Source organism: Lissotriton vulgaris, chromosome 2_1, assembly GCF_964263255.1.
Source record: "Lissotriton vulgaris chromosome 2_1, aLisVul1.2, whole genome shotgun sequence".
Classification (NCBI taxonomy): Eukaryota; Metazoa; Chordata; class Amphibia; order Caudata; family Salamandridae; genus Lissotriton; species Lissotriton vulgaris.
Genome location: NC_141687.1, coordinates 382704961 through 382718379, shown reverse-complemented (window position 1 = coordinate 382718379; position 13419 = coordinate 382704961). Strand labels below are relative to the sequence as shown.

At 46.7% G+C, this 13419-nt stretch overlaps 1 protein-coding gene across 1 annotated transcript in view; it reads right to left on the bottom strand.

Annotated features, from left to right (window-relative positions):
- PRPF8 (pre-mRNA processing factor 8) overlaps window positions 1-13419 on the bottom strand; it is a 121829-nt gene that overhangs the window by 65024 nt on the left and 43386 nt on the right. The window contains exons 20-22 of the mRNA XM_086955209.1: window positions 13100-13287; window positions 12483-12721; window positions 9557-9703 (exon numbers count right to left, since the gene is read on the bottom strand). Of these exons, the coding sequence (XP_086811335.1) occupies window positions 9557-9703; window positions 12483-12721; window positions 13100-13287 (574 nt within the window). The remainder of the gene's footprint in view (window positions 1-9556; window positions 9704-12482; window positions 12722-13099; window positions 13288-13419) is intronic.

Here is a 13419-nt window from a genome sequence, read left to right as displayed (position 1 = left end):
GTTTTTAAATTCCTGTTTCACAAGACCTCCAGGGGGACAGTTTTCTAACAACAAATTAATATCAAAGATACTTTTATAACAGTCTACAACATATTTGAGCCAAGGTATCTGCATACAGTGGTCTAGTCCAAGGCAGTCCCTGATTATAAGTTGATTGAACTCAGTCTCTTCCTTAAGCCAAATTGCTCGGTAGAACAATAGCGGCCTAAGTGAGGCGAGCTCGGTCAGGTGAAAAACCCCTGACTCTCTATGGATCAACTCTGTTGAAGCGGATTTAGGGAGGCACCGTAATTTCTTAAGAAAGTTGTTTTCTTCTATCTGTAGACAATCAGTTTTGCAGAAACCCCAAAGCCCTGCCCAGTAGAGGGCAATGGATACACTGCGTGCCTTGTAGATTTCCAGCATATCCTTGATACACCTGTCCCCTAGCTTAGACGCAAACTTAAAGATGCCATAAGAGTTTTTGCTCATTTTAGTTCGAACATTCGTTAATTCATGCCCCCACCTGCCAACACTAGTAAAAGTTACCCCCAGGTAGCAAAAACTGTTCACATTCTGCACTTTAACCCCCTCTATAAAGAAGGAGTGATTTCTGCCCACCTTAGTCCCACAGGTCATCGTGTGAGTTTTATTCTTGTTGATCAACAGTCTCCTGCTCCCGATAATTTCAGTGAATTTGTCCATCAGACGCTGCAGACCGACGGGTGTCCGTGACAGTAGCACTGCGTCGTCTGCATATAGCAGAACTGGGACACTATCCCCTGCAACCGGTGGAGCATCGGCCTTGACATTTTTCAAGGCAACTTCAACCCCATTAACAACAAGCATTTGCAATGCAATGGTCTCGGCATCATTATAGGTAGAGCTATTGGCATTGCTCATGACATTTCTTTTTTTTTCTTTAAATCATAAATAAATGGCATTGTCATTTACATTGCCAATACACAGCACTCTGCACTCAACAGCACACACCACTCTGCACCTGCACTCACTACTGTGCACTCACTACTGTGCACTCACTACTGTGCACTCACTATTCTGCATTCTGCACACTCACTACTGTGCACTCACTATTCTGCATTCTGCACACTCACTACTCTGCACTCACTACTCTGCACTCTGCACACTCACTATTCTGCATTCTGCACACTCACTATTCTGCACTCTGCACACTCACTATTCTGCATTCTGCACACTCACTATTCTGCATTCTGCACACTCACTATTCTGCATTCTGCACACTCACTACTCTGCACTCTGCACTCACTACTCTGCACTCACTACTCTGCACTCACTACTCTGCACTCACTACTCTGCACTCACTACTCTGCACTCACTACTCTGCACTCACTACTCTGCACTCACTACTCTGCACTCACTACTCTGCACTCACTACTCTGCACTCTGCACTCACTACTCTGCACTCTGCACTCACTACTCTGCACTCTGCACTCACTACTCTGCACTCTGCACTCACTACTCTGCACTCTGCACTCACTACTCTGCACTCTGCACTCACTACTCTGCACTCACTACTCTGCACTCACTACTCTGCACTCTGCACTCACTACTCTGCACTCTGCACTCTGCACTCACTACTCTGCACTCTGCACTCACTACTCTGCACTCTGCACTCACTACTCTGCACTCTGCACTCACTACTCTGCACTCTGCACTCACTACTCTGCACTCTGCACTCACTACTCTGCACTCACTACTCTGCACTCACTACTCTGCACTCACTACTCTGCACTCACTACTCTGCACTCACTACTCTGCACTCACTACTCTGCACTCACTACTCTGCACTCACTACTCTGCACTCACTACTCTGCACTCACTACTCTGCACTCACTACTCTGCACTCACTACTCTGCACTCACTACTCTGCACTCACTACTCTGCACTCACTACTCTGCACTCACTACTCTGCACTCACTACTCTGCACTCACTACTCTGCACTCACTACTCTGCACTCACTACTCTGCACTCACTACTCTGCACTCACTACTCTGCACTCTGCACTCACTACTCTGCACTCTGCACTCACTACTCTGCACTCTGCACTCACTACTCTGCACTCTGCACTCACTACTCTGCACTCTGCACTCACTACTCTGCACTCTGCACTCACTACTCTGCACTCACTACTCTGCACTCTGCACTCACTACTCTGCACTCTGCACTCACTACTCTGCACTCTGCACTCACTACTCTGCACTCTGCACTCACTACTCTGCACTCTGCACTCACTACTCTGCACTCACTACTCTGCACTCACTACTCTGCACTCACTACTCTGCACTCACTACTCTGCACTCACTACTCTGCACTCACTACTCTGCACTCTGCACTCACTACTCTGCACTCTGCACTCACTACTCTGCACTCTGCACTCACTACTCTGCACTCTGCACTCACTACTCTGCACTCTGCACTCACTACTCTGCACTCTGCACTCACTACTCTGCACTCTGCACTCACTACTCTGCACTCTGTACTCACTACTCTGCACTCACTACTCTGCACTCACTACTCTGCACTCACTACTCTGCACTCTGCACTCACTACTCTGCACTCTGCACTCACTACTCTGCACTCTGCACTCACTACTCTGCACTCTGCACTCACTACTCTGCACTCTGCACTCACTACTCTGCACTCACTACTCTGCACTCTGCACTCACTACTCTGCACTCTGCACACTCACTCTGCACTCACTACTCTGCACTCTGCACACTCACTCTGCACTCACTACTCTGCACTCTGCACTCACTACTCTGCACTCACTACTCTGCACTCACTACTCTGCACTCTGCACTCACTACTCTGCACTCACTACTCTGCACTCTGCACTCACTACTCTGCACTCTGCACTCACTACTCTGCACTCTGCACTCACTACTCTGCACTCACTACTCTGCACTCACTACTCTGCACTCACTACTCTGCACTCACTACTCTGCACTCACTACTCTGCACTCACTACTCTGCACTCACTACTCTGCACTCACTACTCTGCACTCACTACTCTGCACTCACTACTCTGCACTCACTACTCTGCACTCACTACTCTGCAAAACAGTAATTTGCCGCATCCTCTTTTATATAGTGTAATAGAATTTTAGAATAATGACATTCACAGTGCTTCCTATCCCAGACTGGGACCTCGTAGCACTATAAATAAGTCACAATTCCTGACTGCACCAGTCAGGGTTTAATTCTGTGACTCTGGTCACACACGAAAGCATCTGCAGTGATCACATTAGGCAACTGAGGTTTCTTAAGGTTAAAAAGTACATTCCCCTTTAATTAGTTTAACTTGCATTTTGTTTCATTTGAGGTGTGCATGTTTTTATATGCAGTTACCTGAAGGCTTCATACTCACTGACCCTACGTCATGCCACTCAGTTGTACCGTCCTCACACCTTTTTTATGGCCAAATCCTCCTTGGTGGGATACCAAGAGGGCCCCCGCAAAGGGTTTGGCGCCCATCCCCCCCACAAACGCTTCTGACATGATTGCCACAGAGGTTGCTGTGGGCTGCAGAGCTGGCCCGGTGCTGCAGAGCTGGCCTGTGCTGTGCACTGGCAACAGCTCTCCACACAGCACAGCAGCGACCGCTGCGAACACTGCACGGAAACGACACGCTCGCGCCTTGGCCTGTGCAGCCTCCTGCCAATACCGTGGCGCGGTGTTGTTTGCAATAAATCACCGCCGTGCCAGGTGAGGGTTATGTCATTATTTGCAAACCTACAGAATGTAATTATGCTCGTGAGGGGAAGAAAGGTGCCGAGCGCGAGGCGGGGCCTACCGGCAGCGCCGAGGAGGCTGCACGTGCTACGTTTGTGCGAACGCTTCTACCTGATCACGAGCAAGGACGCCGGAGTGATGCCACGCTCCATTTCTTGCTGGTTTGACTTCTCGTTTTGATGAATTGCAGAGTTTTGGGTCACCCATCGAGCTCTGAAAATCGCCTCGCTTCCTTTCTGTTCGTTTGTGCAGTGTTTAGAATTCCATGCATGGAGGTATTTAAAACAAGCAGGCGAGGCAGGAGATCCCGAACTCAGTGAGCGCAGGTAGGACGGGAAGTCAGGCAAAGTCGCCTGTGACGGGGGCGGGGCTGCGTACGTAACCGGAAGAGAAGGCGGAGTGAAAGCGTCTCGCGAGTCGCGACGCCAGAAGGAGAGCGGAGTCCCTCAGAATTGATCTGGTAAGTTACAAAGGGCTGGGGGGGAGGGGGGCTCGGTTCCCTCGTTGTGTGTGTATGCATGTGTGCGACGGCGGGGGAGGGGGGGTGCACTCGTGTGTGTGTGTGTGCGCGCGCGTGTATGTCTGCGGAGGGGGGGTGGGTGTCTCTGTATGTATGTGCGTGGGCGCTTGTGTGTGTGTGTGTGTGTGTGTGTATGCGCATGTGTGTGTATGCGCTTGCGTGTGTGGTGCTTGCGCTTCCCAGGAGACAGCGCCTGGCCACAGCGCGCGTTCCAGTTACAAATCGCCTGGAAGGATGCGCGTGGCCGGGACTGTCTCCTGGGAAGCATAGTCCCTGACAAAAGATCTCCGGCGGAGACGCGCTTCCGCGCGTTGACGCCGAGACCTAAAAAGGGTAAACAAAAGGGGCGCAAGGACACAACCCTGCCTAATTCCCCGTTTCACATTAAAATTTCTAGTACATTCCCCGCTAACACCATACCGAACACGTTTTCAGCTTGCTGTATAGCCTGGCGAGAAAAAAGATAATTTCTTTCGGGGCACCCATGTCAAGCAAAACTGACCAAAGAAGTGAGTGATTGACTAAATCAAAAGCACTGCTAAGGTCAGCAAAGATAGATGTTACCGGGTTTAGCTCTGGTGTACTTGCCTATCAACAACTCTTCCCTTCCTGAATCCATATTGTGAATTTGCAAGAACTCCATTTTCATCAGACCACTCCTCTACTGCCGATACATATTTTTGAACAATAGAGGAAGAGGAAAGCATGTGGATGGGTCAAGTAATGATGTTATGGTGTGTGACGAGGAAGGGGTTCTGTCCATAGGCTCTTTCCAGGCAGTGACATGGAAAACACCACGAGTAAGACGTCCTTAACATCTCTGTCCTTTATCTGATACACTAGGAGAGGTTAAGTAGTATGAGAGAAAGTTGTGTGCCTCACACTGATGTGCGTATAACTCAACTATTAGCCCAATCCAGTCATCACTTGGAGAAGGAAGTCAGTAGGCGTCAAGGGAGAGGGACAAGGCTAATGCCCCATGGGAAGTGGCAAAGGTGAGAGATGAAAGTGTCGGGTAGAGCCTCTTGAGTAAGCAAAAAAAAAAAAAATGGTGACCCACTGTTTGGCCCACCAATGGTCCCGAAAGCAGATGAGCAAACAAAGGGCAACAAGCATTGGCATAGCTAATAGGTTAGTAGACATCTGCCGCACTGCCTGAATCAACGTTTTTTCTGAAATGGTTATCGTTAAATCTGATATGCACAATTGAATGTTTGTAATATTTAATCACTCATGAATTATACAAAAAAAAAAAAACCATGAGAGTAATTTCTCTATATTTATACATTGTGTATATTAGGGTACTTTTTAAACATATTCAAATATTTTATGTATAAGGAGGTATTTCTATTAAGAATTTTTGTTGCTATGTTTGCTAGCTATAATTTCCTTACAATAGCTAATGGGTCTCGCCTTTGGGACCATATAAGTGGTTAGCCATAAATAAAAAGCTCAGCCAGCTGCTTAAAAATAAAAAAATAAATCAAAATATAGTTTTATTTTGTAGCTGCTGTCACTGCGGAGGAGCAGCCCCTCAAGTTGTGTGCACGATGTCTGCAGGTGAAGTTTCCTTCTATACTGTACAAGTTCTGAGTGTGTTGGAAGCTCGCACTGTGGCTGTTTGTGTGGTCAGCACAAAAGACAAAATATTGTTTTGTCAATGGCAACAGTGATGGCACTGGCTTGCACTTTAATAGCTCTGTACATACCATGAAGTTATTACCAGACTCTGCGCTCATTTCATCCGCCTAAAAATGATGAAGGGCTGAGATGATCACACCATGTGCTAGTTGCACATTGGTGCATTAACCCACAGAACTACCTTCTCCAGATTAATATTTAAATGATTATGCACACTAATTCCCCTTGTGCATGTCTGCTGTTCCCTACAAAGGAAAGGTGATGTTCTATAATTTGCAACCTCTTGCCACTGCCTGTATTGTGTCAACATTATAGTGTCCCACAAGCCTGTGTGTGTATGCACAAGCAGGTGTTTCTGCAGGGGTCACTTGTAATCAGGGCACAAGTCTCTGTTTTAGCTTCACTGCTGGTGAGGTACTACTATTGCATAGTGCCATGATATTAATGTTCTCAACCATGGGTGGATAAAGGGTTGAGTCGATCACATCAGGTTTCTAATTGTGTGGCCCCAGATTTCACACAGGCACCTGCCTCCATTCAGGTGTTTTCCTTGTGACCGTGGTGGTGCTGCCTTACCCCTGCACCTGTGCCTGTTGTTGAGGCTGTTTAGGTGTGCAGGGGGCATGTGGGCTGTGATTGGCAGCTATGCTGTGCACCACCTGGTGCAATCAGCACAATCTTCGATCTTTTGTCCCAGTTGTGTTAATCCTCAATCACGTTTCCTGGTGTGTCATGATCGGCAGTGCTGGAAACCCTGGAATCGAAGCGTGTAATATGACACATGTTGTTTTCAGTTTAGCTGCCATGTCTGGGAGTCTACAGTGTAATGGTTTCACCAACTGAAACTGCACTGCCTGTCTTTGTTAACATGTAATAAATAGCTTGGTGTTTGTGATTTTTATTTGTCCATGTTAGACTTTGCATGTTGCTGCACGCGCCCCTCCGCTAGATCTTACCATGAGGAGGGCCAGAGATGGGAGTAAGCCAAAGTGACTGACTAATTTATTCATTAGCCCATTAACCCAGACAGTTCAACTTTAACTCAGTTCTCCAGGATCTCTTCTCGCGCGGTGCCACAGCGCAGCCTGATGGGATGGGCATGCAATTCCTTATCAAGTGATTATTACACCAAGACTGTCTGACATTCCTCCTTGTCACAGTCCTTATAATACCAGGTTCAGCTGGTCAGGTTATTTTGTGTTTGCCTGGGTTTACAAACCGAGTGTAGGTTGACTCCTCTTTATCAGGCATAAATGAGCAGGAACCCGCTTTAGTAGCACTCCTGTTTATCATGCATGTGTACAGAATGGACTGTATACGTTGAGGTTGACGTATGGGGTGGGTTGAAATGTTTCCATACAATAAACACTTAAATGAAAAAGAGTAGAACTGCGTTTGCAATACATGCACAAGGACAAAAATCATGGGAACAGAAAACAAGCGTGGGCGCAAAGTGAAAGCGTCCGCACTTTGTTTCATTAGTTACATGATCCACAACAACAAGGGAGGAATGCAACTGCCCCAAAGCATGCCACTGCTCGTTCCCGAGCCAAAACGCCATGGGAGTGACCTTTACACAAAGAGGTGGAACAGGAACCCACCTTTGGCAATTAGCGTGCTTTCATTATTGAAAGCCACACACAAAGGCCAATAGAATTTGTGGGAGTTACCAGACACACAGAGAGAACTTTCATGGAAGTTTTGGAGTGCGCACAAGAAGCCTCCCTTAGAGCAACGCAGGACCGCTGCGCTAGGCTCGACCTAAAAATGGTGGTCGACAACACCCGGAAAAAAAACCCACAAACAAGTACTATTCCGGACCCAACCACTAGATGGCGAATAATGCACAGCATGTGAATCCAGAAAAGGATCCCTGCGGCAAAACTATATTGCACTTGCAAGAATACATGCAGAAGTCCAATACACTTAATTGTATTAATGCATTTTTAACAGCATTTCAAGTGTAGTGCATAGGATAGCGAAGCCTTGGATTATCTCTTGGATCTCCTTGTAATAATGGTGAGGGACCCAGCAATGTGGTGGGTGGTGATTTCCACTGCAGTTTTGCACTAGATTTGAAACGACTGGTATGTGGCCCAAACTAATCAGTGCTCTGCCTTGAAGTAGTGTGAATGACCTAGAGGTGTTCCCGCCCATCAACACCCTGGCCCTAACACCCTCAAACCCCCCTCTCCACAAGTCCTACCAACCTGGGTAATTAACTGTGACCTCTTAATCACCCACCTAGTTCAGGCTTAAAGCTCACTTGAACACATATTAGAACATATTATATTTTGGGTTTATTTTAATTACACAACCTGAACCATAATACAAATCATAACATATTACCAGTAAAATACAAAAAGCAAAGTTATAGGCCAAGTTCAGTATATCGTAATGGTTACAGCTGTTCATAATTGAACACAATAATAGTTATTGGTTTGCTATTTATAATCTGACCAAAATCATTTGAATTGGGCAATTTATTTCCTAGGGACTGCAAAATATAGGCAGTACAGTAAAAGTTGAGAAACTACAGTAGTGCTGCAAAATATGTGGCACATATTTAAGGCTCCAACGTTATTAATATATTAATACTTAATTTTATAAACACTAAGCGTCCACGTACCCCAGGTTAGGACCATTGATCTATATGTATTCCTTCAAAGATCCAGTGAATACATTTATTCTCTTGGGTTCTCTTAGCACCATCCACATTAATTGACTGACCTAGAACCTCCTAGGTAAAACTCACATCCGATACACCATGGCTAAAGATAAAAATGTTAGTTCCTACTAACAGCTGCCTGCTTTTCTTGAACGGACTTCCGAGGTTATTCTAGGACTGGTTTTGTAATGACTGCACTTTAGCTGCAGTTGGGTATGCTCCACATTGTACATATTGGTTACTTAACAGTGCCTCTAGTGGTCTTCCTAATCATATTGTAGGGGTTTGGCCTTCTGCCATTACTGGGTGGACTCCTGTATGGTGTTCTCTGAAGTGCTCAATGTTGCCTCCAGGGACTGGAATTCTGCAGATTCTAGGAAAACCCATACAGCTTTCTGACAATTTGACAGTGCCTAAGGGTGGGCCTCTGTCACTCATGTATAGACCCCTGTGCTGTAGTACTTGTGGATTCCACTGATCCACATGAATGTGGCTTCTTCTTTATGATACACCGCAATAAAGATAGCAAGAATCCAAATGAGTGACTGTATTTGAACTCACACTTTCTGTGACCTTTCAGGTTAAAGCATAGCAACAATGCTGCACCACATTTACAGCATGTCTCCAATCCATCTCACCCAGAACCACATTATATGCCAGTCTACAACTAACACCCTTGCAATAGTGCACTCCGAAAGGGCTCATGGGAACCCTGTATAAATCTGAGAATACAGTAAAATAAATATACCACTTAGAGCAGGTCAAACACGTACATGACTATGAGGTATACCGCATGCTGCAGTAGGAGCATGTTTTCTCGTTTCAGTCCACCCCCAGAACTCAAATATCCATATATTTCTGACCCCTCACCTGCCTGCTTCTCAGTTCTTGGCCCATAGCAGATCATTGTGAGCCCCAAAGCATGGGACCATTTTAACACCTCAACTCCCCCTGTTATGGTTGACACACTTACAGGTTTACATCATGCTTCATGAGGCGCATCCGGGCGTCTCGTGGCCAGCACTTCTTGTTGTTGTAGCCCACAATATTCTCATTATTGGGGTCAGGGTGCTCAGTCAGGTAACGCTGGATCAAATCACGAGCCTCATCAGCAGAAAACCTGAAGAAGAAAAAAAAAAAATCAGGCATGATTCATACTATCTCTGAAGACCTGGGAGAGACTAAGCTAATGGTTATAAAAAGAGGTTTGTTTTAATGTTTGCAAAAAAGCAGGGCAAGAGAAGAATTTAAAGAGTCATCCAGTGTAGAGAAAAAACTGTATACTGCATCCCTATCAAACACATACAATAGAATGTATGTACGTCTAATAGTCAGCTGTCTAGCTGAAATCAAATGTGACACCAATCACCAGATAGCTCCTTAAAGAGAGGGCTGGGGCAACTGAAGCACAAAAGAGATACTATTTCTGTAGTCAAGGGGATTAAATACTTTTTGCCTTGCAAGCACAGAGGAGGCAGACTGAGAAGCAAGGGTGTCTGCTGTGGACATAAAGTGGGGGTTATTACACGAGCAAGGGGGTCAGAGATTGGCTTGCAGGGGCAGTTACCTAATGCATATGAAATAGGAGAAGCTAAATTCCATAGATAAGACTAGGCTTCAATGAGCAGTTTGGCAGCACTATTGTCATGAGCTTGCTGGGAGCAAACAGAAGTAAAAAGGAAAATCGACCAATGCTGCAAAGGGTGAAGCTAAAATGGAATACAATGCAGATTCTTTTGATGTGCTGGCAGGGCATGCTTGAGATGTATGGAGGTAGCACAGTATACATTTATTTATAAATTTATAGAGCGCCTGGTGACCCGTAGGCATCCCCGCGCTATGAAGTTGTAAAAAACCAGGAGAAGAAAGGACCGGAAGGCTATTTAGGGAATAAAAAGGTTTTTAGTTTTTTCCGGAAGAGGGCGTGGCAGGGTTCCAGTCGCAAGCTGCGGGGTAGTGCGTTCCAGCCTGCAGAGGCTTTAACCGAAAAGCGACGGCCACCGGTGCGAGCCTTCTTAAATTTTGGGACGATGGCCAGATGTTCGTCGTCAGATCGAAGTGTTCTTGGGGCTTTGTAGGGGGCGACCATGTCTTTCAGGGCGGCCGGGACCATTGATGAGTTTGTGGCTGATGCACATGGCTTTAAACTCTACTCGCTGGCGGACAGGGAGCCAGTGCAGAGCCTTGAGGGCCGGTTTGGCAGAGGCTCTGGGAGGGAGGTTCATAATGAGCCTAGCCGCGGCGTTTTGTGCCCGTTGGAGTTTGGCCAAGGTGAATTCCGGAGCGCCGAGGTAAACGGCGTTACTATAATCAAGCCGGGCTAAGATGAGCCCTTGAACCAGAAGTTTCCTGGACAGGGGGGGGGGGAGGAGAGGGAGAATTTTGCGGATTGACCGCAGGAGGCCAAAACATGTTCCAGCGGTCTTGGTGGCCTGGGTCTTCATGGTAAGGTTCGGTTCCAGCCAGACACCTAGCGTTTTGATTTCTGTCTTTGGTGTGGGTATCTCACCAAAGGCGTCCGGCCAGACCGCGGGGGGGATGGCAGACCATTTGTTGCCCAGCAGCATAATTTCGGTTTTTGCACCGTTGAGCTTCAGGGAGGATTTGCACATCCAGGTGTAAATGTCCTGGAGACAGTTCCGCAGGTTGTCTGGGTGTTTGTCAAGCTGGGAGAGAGAGACGACAAGTTGGGTGTCGTCAGCGTAGTTTACTATTTTTATCCCGTAAGGGGTCACGACATCTTCCAGGGGGGCCATATAAACATTAAACAGGGTGGGACTAAGCGAGGACCCCTGAGGGACTCCACGAGTGAGTGGTAGGGGGTCTGAGCGAGAGATGCCGTCCCACACCTGGAATGAACGACCTGATAAGAAGGAGTTAATCCAAGCGTGTGCTGAACCCACAATTCCTGCCCCGGCCAGGCGATGTAAAAGGACACGGTGATCCACCGTATCAAAGGCGGCACTGAGGTCCAGGAGGATTACTGCCACTGATCCTCCTGAATCCAGAATGCACCTTGACTCCTCGATGACAGAGAGGAGGGCTGTGTCCGTGCCCTGGCCGGGCCGAAAGCCGGTTTGGGATGTGCGCAGGATTTTGTTGGTCTCAAGAAATAGGGAAAGTTGTGAGTTAACTAGTTTCTCAGCCATTTTGCTGATACAGGGAAGGAGTGATATGGGTCTATAGTTGGACATGTCATCTGGGTTCAAATGAGGTTTTTTAAGCAGGGCCTTGACGACCGTGTTTTTCCAGTTGGGAGGTACTATGCCTTGGAGTAGGGAGATGTTAATAAGATCCATGATGGTAGGGGCTATGCTGGGAGACACAGATTTTAAAAGTCTGGCCGGGGCCGGGTCAAGGGGTGAGCCACTTTTCATTTTGGCTAACGTGGAGGTGACCTCACTAAGGGAAACTGCTCTAAAGGAGGACAGCCGCGGGCTGTTGGTACAGACCTCTGTATCAGCGTAATTAAGGGGGGAGGTGGGAGGGAGAGAGTCCAGTATTCTCGAGATTTTTGAGTCGAAGAAGGAGGCAAGGTCGTTGCTTCTGTCCGGGGGGGCGTGGGCATCAGTGGGTGCCGAATACATGAGGCAGGGAAGAATAAGAAAGGAAGCAATAGAGGGCAGAAACTGACCACAGGTGTAGTAGGAAAACATGGAGGGTGTGAAAAGCTGATATGTCCATTAGCGAAGGAGTGAGAGGGAATAGACATATCTGAAAAAATGGATGAAGAGAGGAGAAGGCCAAAGGGGATGTTTTGGTGGATTGAGAGGATCTCTTTGGTGTACTCAATAGAGAAAGGAGTGGGAAAATTATAAAAAGTAGTGGTTTAGGTTTATGTATCTGTATAATAGAAAAAGGGTGGAGAAACGTGTCAGAGGTGTGGCCAGTAGTCATACCTGAAGAAGATGTGGATGCGGTCAATGTACCGGCAGTACAGGCGAATAGGGTGGGCTACCTCTGTTGCGATATCCTGAAAACTGAGGAAGTCATTTGGCATCTGTGGCGGGCCAGCCATCTCACTGGCTCGGTGCAGGCCAAGGACCAAGAGGTCCATCACCAACCCATAGTACTGCACAATGAACGAGGCAAACTGAAGACCACGGATGATTCCATAAGAGTTGGTGTGGTTCATATCCTGGTAGAGAAAATAAATTACTTTATTTAGACTTCAGGGAACAGGGCTGTGCATATCAGAGTCAGCACAGCACTCTGCTTCATGAAATGTAAATGAACATCCTTCTAGGCCATGAGATCACACATCAATTTGCAGGGATAGTCTACAAGCAAGATTATTATAATTCGGTTTACCTTTCCTTAGAACGGTGCTTGAAATGCTGTGAAACTGAGACATTGTGGCATTCTCTCATGGTGTTCATCCAGAACCACTACTTGACCTACTCTCAAACTCTCTTGGACGCATTCGGCTTTCCATTCAGTAATACACAAAGTTATCCCCCTCCACACTTCAACATCAAAATGAGAAACAGAAAACAAGTCCAGGTGCAGAACATACCTTGTAGTTTATCACAACATTGTTCTTAGCCGTCATGTAGTCGGCAATGTTGTGATCAACAATGAGGCGCAGAAGTCTGTTGAGCAGTGTCAAGTCGATTTTCTCATACATCTTCTCGAATCGAGATTCCAGCATGACATTACATTCACCTTCACTTGTGTCCCACACATCCTGCAAGTTATTAATACCTGGAGAGAAAAGAGAAGCATAAACATCTCACAGAGCAAACCATAACCTCCTAGCACTACAATCCCCATGAAACAAACTACAAACATAAGGGCCTTATATACCTCAGAGGAAAAGTCCTAAAAATTACACTG